The sequence below is a fragment of the Abramis brama genome, assembly GCF_963993115.1.
Source record: "Abramis brama genome assembly, chromosome: 5".
Classification (NCBI taxonomy): Eukaryota; Metazoa; Chordata; class Actinopteri; order Cypriniformes; family Leuciscidae; genus Abramis; species Abramis brama.
The window spans coordinates 16,578,643-16,590,704 of record NC_139967.1 but is presented as its reverse complement, the minus strand read 5'-3'; the positions used below and the strand labels follow the sequence as shown (position 1 = coordinate 16,590,704).

General features: G+C 37.5%; 1 protein-coding gene across 1 annotated transcript; it reads right to left on the bottom strand.

The window, feature by feature from the left end:
• Positions 1–252: 252 nt before the first annotated feature.
• Positions 253–11,988, bottom strand: sfrp1a (secreted frizzled-related protein 1a). The gene is made up of 3 exons (XM_084115670.1): positions 11,248–11,988; positions 8,527–8,607; positions 253–1,753 (listed from the first exon to the last, which is right to left on the bottom strand). The coding sequence occupies exons 1-3, from the start codon at positions 11,759–11,761 to the stop codon at positions 1,428–1,430; spliced, it is 921 nt and encodes a 306-aa protein (XP_083971796.1). The 5' UTR covers positions 11,762–11,988; the 3' UTR covers positions 253–1,427.
• Between the last annotated feature and the right edge of the window lie 74 nt (positions 11,989–12,062).

The window sequence follows — 12,062 nt, the reverse complement described above, 5'->3', positions numbered from 1 at the left end:
AAAGTCCCTCATAAATCATAGTGCACCAAATTCACAGATATACTAATATCAACTAAGCAAAGTCAACAAGAAAATAATCTTAATGTTCCCAATGTGCAAACTGAATTCTAGTATGAATAATACAAGTGTTTTGTAATGGTGTGACCATACTGGTCAGGATGCTCCGTACATATATGATGTTTAAGAAACATTTTCTGCCTAAAACTACTAGTTTAACAAAGACTGGAAATAACATGGTGTGCAGAAGACATCAACAGTTTTATAGTGTTTATTTTATATTTGTGCTAGAATTTTATATACAGAATGATTGCCAACATAAAAAATGGGAATTGAGGAACATTGAAACTAAGAGTGAGTTCTACACCACAGCAAGATCATTTTAAGGAAAAAAATAAGAGATGCTTTACGTAATGCACACTATGCATTCTTAAATGATTAGTTTAGACAAAGCTTTTGGCTAAAATGTTAAGAGTTTTGCAATTAATAAAACCTCATTTGCAAACAGCGCTATACACTAATAACAGTAGCGAGTTGTGGGATTACATGGAAAAAATGTCCTGTACCAATGAACATTTTTAGCAGTATTGTTGATATAATACTATATACTGTTGAGTACTGTTCTTTTATAATCATTTTACTAGTCAGAAAACATAGTTTGTTCTACAGCAGATAAAGTATAGGCCTATGCATACAGTATTCTACCATCAAACAGAATCCATTAGCATCCCAATCATATGGGACTGGGTAATGCAATTCATCATATACATGGATTGAGCAGTGCAATAAATGTTATGCATATATATCTTGTCAATACTTACGGAAAGCAGACCTCTTATTCTTCACTAGTGTCAACAGAGAATTGCTAATCAAGTTTGATGACTGATTGCTTGATGGTCACAGTACAGGTCACAGAAAAGTATGTAACCAATGAACACTGCAAAATAATTTTGTCTTTTAAATTTACGGTAGACTCAATATGCTTAAAGAAATGGCTTATATGGTATTTGCCTTCACAGTGTGTATAAAATTGTACCAATAAATTGTGAACTATGGGTTGGAAATCTGTCATGTTTTAGTTTTTTTTTTGTGTGTGTTTTTTTTTTTTTTGTTAGAAAAGAAAGGTCAACAATCAATTGCAGGTGAATTCTGATAATTTCACAAGATATTATCAACAGTTACATATTTGGATATATACAAAAGTGATCAGTTGGTCGTGGTGGAGAGTTTGTCTACTGTTTCATTCATTATCTTTTCAGTCTTAAACAGCACAGATCCAAGACAAAGACAAGAGAAAACATCTCAAGTGTTTGATCTACAAAATACATGAGAAATATATATATATAGTATATAAACAATGAAAAATAAAACAATATTTTGGGTTGCCTGGATGTGCAAGTTCATAAAGTAAGTGGGAGCTCTGAGAGTGTTTATTTGAAGACATTCTCATAAGCAGGGCACTTGTGGCTTTTGAGTTTTTTCATGGCCTTTTTGAACTCTTTGCTGGATTTGTCCCACTTGTGAATATCGGTGAGAAGGTACTGTTTGTCCACCTTGCGTCCCATGATAAGATATGTGTTTCCGAGATTTTCTAGCTGCGTGCAGGGGCAGTCGGCTCCGTTCTTCAGGTACAGAGTGAGTTTCTTCAGGTCTTTCTTCTTTAAAGTGCCCATCTTTAGGGTTTTTTTCCTCTTCTGCAGGATCACCTTGCGATCCATGTTCTCCCGTTTGACCTCCTTGATCTTAGTCTTTATGGCTGTGGATAAAGAGAAAAGAGAGAACTGCGATCAGCTTTCTGAAGTTATCTTCTCCGGTGGGTGGAGAGGAGACCGAAGATTACATCATCTTGCCAGTAAATATTAGTATTCTGTATTTCTTCAAATAAGCCATTGTGTTCATTATAATGACATGGAGATTTTGAGAGCTGCCAGGAAAAGCCCCCACAGTGTTTTTTAAACACTGCTCCCACCTACTGCATCTGTTGTGGTCTATGATATTCCTAAGCTTCATTCAAACTTATGTTGTGTCCGGGACTGTGCAGCGCTCTCACATCTACAAAAAGTCATCTAATTTCCTCAGGCCATGTGCTGGGTTCAAAGAGGCAAAGAAGGGTTTGGGTTGCAAGGGGTATCGCTGGCAGTTCCCAAACGTCCAAGGCCATAAAAGAGAGATTATGCTGCCAAGTAATGCAAGGGGCAAAAGAGAGATGAAGGAATGGAAGAAAAAATGAAGAGAAGGTGTAATCAAGATCAGGCCTGTCTTCTCTGCCAATGGTCTCAGGGCAAAGCCATAATGATACTGGTCTCTCTGTCATGAACTCTGTCAAGTTCAAGAGAAAGCATCGATATCCATGCAAACCAAAACCGCTCTCATTGCTGTATTCTTTTCCCAGGGGGGCAAGAATGTCCCAAATTGCAGCTTCACTGCCCTCTGCCCCTCCAGATGTAACAGGATACTAGGTTTTGTTCCTTTGAATACCTCTCTTATAAGCTTAAGGCAATTAGTCAAAGGTCAAAAAATTTCTAGATGGATATATTGGTTGTAGGTGAAATGGGTCCCATTCAGCTGTTACTCCACTGGAGAAAACCATCAACATTTATCAAATATCAAAAGTATCCATGCACCAGTAACTAAAATTATGCTTGATACCTTGATAACTATTTTCCTGTTATGGCTGATAACCAATAAATGGCTGATATTAAAATTCTATACCATTTTGCCAACAATTTATATAATATATAGAAAATATAAACTAAAAAACTAAAATCAATTGTTTTAAATGAATTTAGCATCATTATAATGTACAGTATGTAAATTGATATTCATTCAACTTATATATTTGCTAAATTATTAGTTTTTAAAGATTAAGTGATTAATAAAGTAATTTAAATATAAAATGGGGGGAATTAGCAATTTAAATGAGCAAGTAAATATCTAATATTAACTGATACAGATTTAAAAAAAACTAATATATAAAAAAAACCTCTAATGGCTCGTTTCCACTGAGCGGTACGGTACGGAACGGTACGCATTTATTTGCGTTTCCACTATCAAAAGTTGTTAATGGTACCAAAATGCCGAACCGTACCGTACCACTTTTTAGGTACCCTTCCATTGGGGTACCTAGCACAGTGGTACGGTACTAAAGGGTGGATCTAGACTCGCTGCAGGACGTTGATTGGTTGACAGAGAATCGTCACTTGCGCGTGCTACAAGGGGAATGACAACATAAGAAGCGCCATTTTTTTATATACTGTTTAATATAATACTACTGTTACTGTGTCACAAAATGTAATTTTAAGAGTTTTTCAGGCGAGAATGTACTTGTTTAAAGCTCAAATCTGTGGTTAATTTATAAAAAAAAAATTCCCCCGGTTGTGAGATCCATGTGATCAGCGGGCGCTCGGCTCTCATGTTTCCCGGCTGGATGAGCCTTTCCTCGGCTAGTTCTTCTGACGTTCGCCGCTGACAGTAGTGGTTAAACATGAGAGATAATTCGTCTTGTGTAGACCTAACGGGCGATCTTTGGTCTCGTGAATATATTATTCATTCCGTCAATCGTTTTGGCTGAGGGCTAAGTTTAGTTTCATATTAACGTTATAGGCTATTTGTATTTAACTTTACTGTTGTAATGTTAGACTAGAGTGCTGCATTTGGATATTTGACTGAATTGTTTGCTTTATTTCTTATTGTATAGCTTCTTGTACCTTTTACTTAAACTTTTATATTGGCTATTATTGATAAAACTGAAATTTTACAAAAAGAAATATGGTTTCTTGTCATTTTTTATTACAAGATTATCACTACAAATGCATATATTGCCTGGAATATGTTTATTTTTTATTTTTTTAAACGAAAAGAGGTAACGTTAGGGTTGTGTTTTAAATTTCGTTTTGTTATAAATAGAATAACGTATAACGTGCAGTGAATAATCAATATGCGTTGTGCATGAACCACATTTGTGTCCCTATAATGTTTAATTTATTTAAATGAAAACGAAAAGAGGGAGAGTGGTGTTTTATAACATATTTCGTTTTATTGTTGCTTAAAATGTACATACAGAGTAACAGAGATAACCGGAGTAGCAGAGTGAGCTGAGTGACGCTTTTAAGAACGCGCTGTACCATTTATGTAGGAGTCGCACATGGCAAGTACAAACTTTGCGTACTTGATATTGAGAAAAGCCTAATGTCAGCGCTTGTCTTCTTGTGACAAACATGTCAAGGAGCAAGAACAAGATCTGCTGTATGTCATCCATTGTAGTTTACTATCTTCTTCGCGCGAAAATGACGACGATCGAAACACCACGCCTATCAAGTAAGGGTACTGTTGGCAGTGGAAACGCTAGCCAGATCATGGTTAACAGACCCGAACCGTACCGTACTGTACCGTACCGTACCGTACTGCTCAGTGGAAACGAGCCATAATAGTGGTAGATAACAGATGTGGTACCAATATACTGTGTAACCCTAAAAGTAACAGACAACCATTGGTAAAAACCAATGCAAAGATTTCATTTAAAAATTATGTACCTTGCCGTGTTTAATTGTAATATCAGACTCTTTTGAATTTTACTAGGTCATGACCTTGTAAACTCAGTCATGACCACTATGTTGACCATTAAACTCCTGGTTTAATCTTATGCCACATTCTTAGATTTGTCTTAATCTGTCTGATCTGTTAGTAAACTCTCTTTAACCTGTTAATCTTTTCATTTCCTTAACCTTCCAATGCACGAGTCAACTCCACGGTGGTCCTGCCAGAGAGTCAAACTTCAATGGCTGTTCCTCCTTCACACCGCCTTGCAGGTGATTTTTTTTTTTCGTCCTGGGTTAACGATGGAGAAACTTGCAGAGCGTAACATCTTATCATCTTCAGCTGACTAACATCAGTGACCCACAAGTGAACTTCAGGCCACCTTCAGAAGAATTTGGTCCAATTAGCAGGCCGATTCTAAAGACCCGTGGAAATGAGCAGACATCTACATTGAGATTTACTGCTAATTATGCTTTAACAACCTGATCAGTCGCCACTGGCTGTCAATGAGCAGACCACAATGAAACTAAATCCTCCCCATATCCTGTTGAACCTTGACTTATATAAAATCTCTACAGCCTGAAGCGAGAAAATATAATGCGTGGTCATTGCCAAGGAAAGTTAAAGTCCCCATCGAGACCCCTTTTAAGTCAGAAGAGTAGCTCTTAACAATTTAAGACATACTGTAATTCAAAAAGCTACATGATGAAATGTGTTCTATGCTGCAACCCATAACCTCACATCTCACACCTTCTCACTTCTAATGACTCTTGCAGAAATAAGCCAGTCTTCCCAGTATTATAAGTGCACATGGAAGGGATTAGAGCTTGATCTGAAGTCTATAAAAGGGCTTAGTGTTTGATGAAATAAAACAAAAATGGTCTGAAGGTTAAAGCATTATCAAGTCAGGCTAGAAAGAGTGTTGCCTACCTCCCACAACCACTTTATCTTAGCTTAAATCCCACTTTAACCCCATGGTGAACTCATTTTCCACTTTGTGTTTGTGAATGTAATCCTTACAAGTGCAAGGACATGGGGTACAGTCGAATACCTTCAGATGTGGCTTTACAGCTAATATATGTAACGCCACACTTTTATGAACAATAACAATGGGAAAGCTATAATAGGGTTAGTCTCTCTTGTTCACTGTAATCCAGTGTCTCGAAAAGGGCACGCCACAAAAAAGTGCCACATAAATCAAGCCATGTGAGGTGCCTTTCTAATCTCCCTCAAACTGATAAGACAATACTAGTTCCACTAGACTTCACAGATCTACATCAGCAGAACTAGTTTACTGAACCATGTGAGGATAATAAGCAAATATTGTGCTCAAAGACTCCGCATACAGATGCTGCATCTATATCGCATACCACAAAAACATCAAGCAGGCATAATAAAGCTAACATTTCCGAGCACACGCGGTAGATCATATTCTAAACACAAACCCAAGCAGATAATGTTTCAGTCTCAGATGGTCCAAATAAGTACTTCATGCATGAAAGCTTTGGTAAATATTTGATAAATAAGATATAAACAGAGAGAGCATATCTCAGAAATCGTGCGGTCACAATCAGTGTTCTTTCCAAAATGAAATTAATCATTTTGATAAAAAACAGTTAAAGTATTCACATTTCTTCTGTGATTAATATTACTTAAAAAACCTTTTAACCTTTGTCCCTGATCTTTGACCTCGCTTCCTCTGTCATTTTGGAGACATGTCCGCAGCCAGATGTAACGATGCCATAAACTCAGTAGGGAGAGTTTGGGCTGAAACAATTCACAAACATGGCACCTGTGGCTCGGGGTGAGCTCCACTTAAAATAGTGCTGCAACATAGGCTACAGTTTTACTACAGGAAAGCTGCATGCATCACTGACCACAGGATAGACAGCCAACTAAAGTGCGCTAATGCTGTACTGATTTGTCGGACAGCAAAGATAGAAAAGCAAAGCTGGAATGGCAATAAAACTCTATTCATACTTTGTATTCTGTTTCCATAGTCTATATTCAAATATATATTCAAAATCTGGATGGAACTTAATGCTTGATAGGAGTATCCAGGGCCGTTCGAAATGTCTAATAAGACAACAATATGTATTTAGGCTGGATGGAGAAACTATTCCTTGCATTTATTTTAATTTAATACTTCACAGCGTGAACCCTGTCTTCCTTCACTGTCTGTCTGTTTCAATTTTCTGTTTCTGTTTCCTGGATTAGAAATTTAGCACCGAGGTCACAGAGAGAGTGTCAGTGTTGTTGGTATACATAAAACTGACCAGAGAAAGGACGGCAGCTTTCCAGAGATAGCTTACCCATTTCAAACACTAAATGAAACTTTATGGTTTTGTCAGAGGCTAACCAAAACCAGCTTTTGTTTTCCTCTTCAGAGGAAAGCAGGAAGTCACTCTCACACTGCTCTCCTTTTGTTGAGGTTAACTCCTGCTGTGATTGGCCTTAATGGCTCCAGTTATAGGCTCATTTAACAGTCATTGTTGTTAACCATCCTCAAATCTAAATGCTCAGTCACCCTGAAAATCTAATAATTAAACCCGCTTTTCATAACAGTAGATAATACAGACCACCAATGTACCAATGTCCTACTATACACTACCTTTCCAAAAAAAAAATTTTTTGTAAAATAAGTCTCTTATGCTCACCAAGGCTGAATTTATTTGATCAGATATACAGTAAAAACAGTAATATTTTGAAATATTATTACAATTTAAAATAACTGCTTTCTATTTTTATCATTTGAAAAAGTAATTTATTTACACCAGTCTTCAGTGTCACATGATCCTTCAGAAATCATTCTAATATGCTGCTCAAGAAACATTTATTATCACTATCAATGTGGAAATGATAAATACAGTGATACATTCTTTCAGAATTTTTGATGAACATAAAGTAAAAAAAAAAAAAAAAGAATTAATTTGAAATATAAATCTTTTGTAATATTATAAATAAATGTCTTTTGGTCAATGTAATGCATCATTGCTGAATAAAATTATTAATTTCTTTAAAAAACTCCACTGACCTTATGAAACTATATAGAGAGAAATAATCTGCTGGAGGGTGTAACGGGTTCTCTGATTTACCCCAATGACCAAAGATTAAACTCAGACTTTTGTCAGATTCTGCCCAGAGGTCAACCCCTGGGCTGTTGTCACATCCAGACAGAAGAGCAAACATCCCAATTTAGAGCTGTTAGTAACAGCCAAATAAAGACTTTAGGGCCTCTGCGAATTACCTCAATTCATTAGCTAAACAGTTGTGGCCTCTCAAAGGGTAATCCAAACCATGACATAGATTTACAAGGGTTAAAACATTCTGCTGCTGCTGTTTTAAGTGTTTAAAACCATTGCATTGTTCTATTAAAAGTGGTTTTGGCAGTCAAAACAACCAAATATGTGCAAAATAACAAAATCTTGATCCAGTGATTCTAAAAGTGCTTGAATCTGTCCCAAAAGCAGTGTTAATGGCCATGAAATAAAATATCATTCTGGCACTCAACATTTATGGCTAAAGAAAGTTATGACTCAAAATGATGACTTAACACTGGTGAAAGGTGGACCTCATCTTTAAACTAAACTTAACTGAAAGATTCAATATAACAATAAGCAAGTCATTATACATTTTTTTTTTTTTTTAAATCATTGCTATGGTTTCCACTCCTGAAAGAATAAAGTTTTCCCTCATTATTCTAACATAAGACATTAAAAAATACATTTAAGATGAGCAAAAACATCTTTATGAGCCTGCTGGGGAAGCTGAAGGAATAGGTGAGTAGTTCTGGTTCAGGACTGTGTGGTTTTGGCTGTTCTTTCAAACTAATATATATCAGTCTTGGCTGTCTTTCATGCTTGCTCCATTTCCAGAATACAGACGATGAGAGGGGAAGATGGGCTGCACTCTTGGCAAGTTCAGTATGTGAGTGCAAAATAGCGTGAATGTGTGTGTGTTTAATGTGGTTGTTTAATGTATTGGTGTTCTTACCAAATTCACTGGCGCACATGTGCTCCAGAATCACATCCGTTTTCATTTCATTGTCACAAGGAGGACACACTGGAGAGTATCCTAAAACAGAGGACATGCTGTCAGTGAAATATCAGAGAAATTTGTAATTTTATTTATTTTTTGTCCACTTTGGTTGTCCCAAAGAAAATTGTGTGTGACTCTCTGGCAAGTCTGCAATTGACTTTAAACAGTGGGGAACCATTCACAGTGCAAAAAGAAGAGAATTCAAACTTCTTTAACTTTCTCTAATTATCTACCCATCAGGCGAGCTATGGGAATTTCTTCCTGGCTTTCTTCTATTTTTTGAAAGTGCCTGAAATACATCCTGTGCTTTGAATTGTTAGTATACTTTGGTGTTTTGCTTTGCTGTGCTCTTCTGATAGCATTAAAGATTAAAGTAAAAAAAAATGTTTGCCTGTTTCTTTCTTTGCCTGTCACGTGGTAATATGAAGTAAACTAATATGATTGTGTTATTTACATTTGTATATAACTATTGTTACGCAGGTTAGAAAAAGGAGGCATGGGACAACACCACAATAACTGGGGCTGACTGTAATTAGAACAACTATTGTTCCATGAACGCCTCCCTATAGTCATGGAAACAGGGAAATTAACCCTTGAATGAAAACTCTCTTAGTCCCTTTCTTAGATTTTGATTTAAAATCTATTCAAATTCAAGCAAATTATCATTATAATGTATTTTTCAACAGGATAAAACTCCCGTCTGTCTTTAATTATGCTAGACTTTGATTTAATTTCTGTTAACTAGTTGTTTTTTCATTTGAATCTATTTAACGGATTATTGTGGAAATTGCACTCAGGTGAAAAGAGCTTGTAAAGACAGCTGTTTGCAAGGAATTCCAGAGTAAACATTTTTATGTCACAACTTTTCTGCATAATGTAAATTATCACCCAATTACAAGCTGCCAGTGGATCAAAATTGTGCCAAATCTAGTATTTTAAAGCAACGCTGCATTTTTGGATGATGATATCAGCTCTAAACTTAAAATGTCCTGCGGAAGATAAAACAGTTCAAATTTCAGTGGCTCTTTTTGAGCGTTACTTTCTCCACAGGCATTATTACCATGCAATCACAAGAAAATAGTGGACAAATGGTAAGGCTTAGCCCCTTGTAGAGAAAAGGAAGTCCTTTCTTGTCTTTAACCCGGCACTGCTTGAAGTTTAACAGTGGGTCGATATGCGAGGGAGGGTCTAATGTATTAGTGGCTTTGGGTTCATTTGACTGTGATGCTGACAGCATGTGATAACAGCTGACAGGATCTCTATGGGGTGTTTATTAATTGAACTTCTCTGGTATTCCAGCTTCCAAGCCACCATGCTAGTGTTCTCTCACTCTGTACTGTGCGTCACTAACAGCAGGCTAGGGCAGATGGCTGAAGTCACAGAAGTATCTTCTCTCAGTGTGGTACATCGTTCTGGCACACAGTCTGTTCATACACCATGTTGTAACTTTGGAAATGGAAATTCCCTTGTAATTTATGAGCCATCTACATAAGCTAGTTTGTACTTTCCCTTGTCTGAGACATACAACTGTAGGGCTCAAGTGTTTCCATAGGGAAAGTTTGACATTGCCAGATGCCCTGACTTACCTGGTAAAATACTCCACATGACGACAAAAAGATATTCTGCAATACTCTAACCTACATTTGGTTTAAATTACAGGGGAGGTTTTTAATAAGAGTCTATAAGAGTGTGAAAATGTATTTATTTATTATCTAACCACTGAAAATTTAAATTTTCTGCTTAAGTGCCACCAGTAAATAAAAGCAGCTGTTCAAATCTCTCTGTGTGTCTGAACTAAGAGTACTATCCTCCTGCATTACCTTATGAAAAAAATGTGTTAACAAGCACAGCAGGGAAGCCTGGAAGAGGGTTTGCTTTAAAATAGCAGTATATTTACAGAAATAAAATGGTTACTCATATATACAGTAATTCATTTTAAGTCATGTTTGCTGCCTGCCTTCAGTGTCTTTTTTGCAAAGACAATTAGCTATTCCAGTTGCGAAATAACACCAAATAAATAGATATGTAATGGTCCGTTGTTGGAACACATCCCAGTGTTGTCCTGGAACTCAACTAACACCCTGAAATCAATTGCTACCAGCTGTTAAACAAGCAAAAACTTAAATATTTATCTATCAAGTTTTACAAATAGAGGCCACGTCCCCTGTGTCTTCTACAGATTTTTTATTTTTTTTTTGATAACCATGTTACCTAGAAATGTTCCCAAAACTGAATCATTTGTCCAATCGGACACAAACATGAGGTATTGAGCGCCCAAGAGGAAACAAAAGGTGTGATAACTCTAGATGAAAACCCCCAAATGGACGCCAGTCCCTGAAATAACATTGCAACTGCTTTTAAGAAGTTTAGGTGTTACTTCTCACACACAGCAAAAGGTGAAAGGTTGTAAAGTGGGTAAAATAATACGAAATGTATATAGTATACATTGAAACAGTCAGTATACCCTTACAATACATGATAAAAAGTGCCATCGCTGAAATATACATATGTAAAAAATTATATATTTTTTTGTATGTCAAAATATGCATTCTAATATATTTACGAGACATGTGTTTGGTTAGCTACACATTTATCTTCACGATTTAATGAAATGATACCTGATAAAAATGAATGAGGCCAAACTGAAAGTTTTCATAATTAGCCATTTGGACTTACCACTGGGATTGGTGGCCTTTGTGGCATTGGGCGCACTGATGCACACATCACCTTCAGGAAACTTATCGCAGGTGAGCATCTCAGGCCAGGGAAACCCAAATGCTTCCATGATGGGGGTGCAGCCATCACGAACATTTTCGCAGAACCAGCGGCATGGGTGGATGGGCCTCTCCAGGCACACAGGGGCAAAAAGGGAGCAGAGGAATACCTGAGTTCCCGGGTGGCAGTTCTTGTGCACCAGGGGCACCCAGCTCCCCGCTTGCTGCTTGATCTCAGCCATAGTCTCGTGCTCCAGCAAGTTGGGCAGCAGCATCTGGTTGTAGCCCACACCGTGACAGAGCCTCAGGTCATCTGGGATGTCCACACACTGGGGAGGCTTGTCGTAGATGCGGCCGCCGTTGTACACCTCTGGCTTCCAGTTATCGTAGACATACTCAGATGTCTGGCCCAATGAGACCAGTGACATAATCAAGATGATGATCCGCCAAAGGAACAAAGATGCAAGGGACTTCATTGTGACTCCTGGTCAGGATCCCCCAGTCAATGCAGCCCCCAAAAGTGGTGAGCCTTAAGTGAAATTAAGTCCTCTTTGTCTAGAAAATGGGGAGGGAAAGCCAAATACCTCTAAATTTTATAAGACTCCGAAGTCAAAGTAGCCTATTGAAGTTGTTGAAACTCCACCTCTGAACTGAAGCCCCGTAGCTGTTGCTGACTCGCACGGCTGAGTTGCTTGAAATGCGCAGCGCTCGAGACCAGGGGAGACTGAGACAGCCTCGGCGACCAATAGGAAACTTTCCGCACCTTTTGCTTCTCGT

Excerpts from the sequence above, each read along its gene's own strand:
- sfrp1a (XM_084115670.1), bottom strand. The coding sequence starts at position 11,761 with ATGAAGTCCCTTGCATCTTTGTTCCTTTGGCGGATCATCATCTTGATT. Across the intron at positions 8,608-11,247 it reads AAAGGCCACCAATCCCAGTG|GATACTCTCCAGTGTGTCCT; the intron begins GTAAGTCCAAAT and ends CCTCTGTTTTAG. Across the intron at positions 1,754-8,526 it reads CATGTGCGCCAGTGAATTTG|CCATAAAGACTAAGATCAAG; the intron begins GTAAGAACACCA and ends CTTTATCCACAG.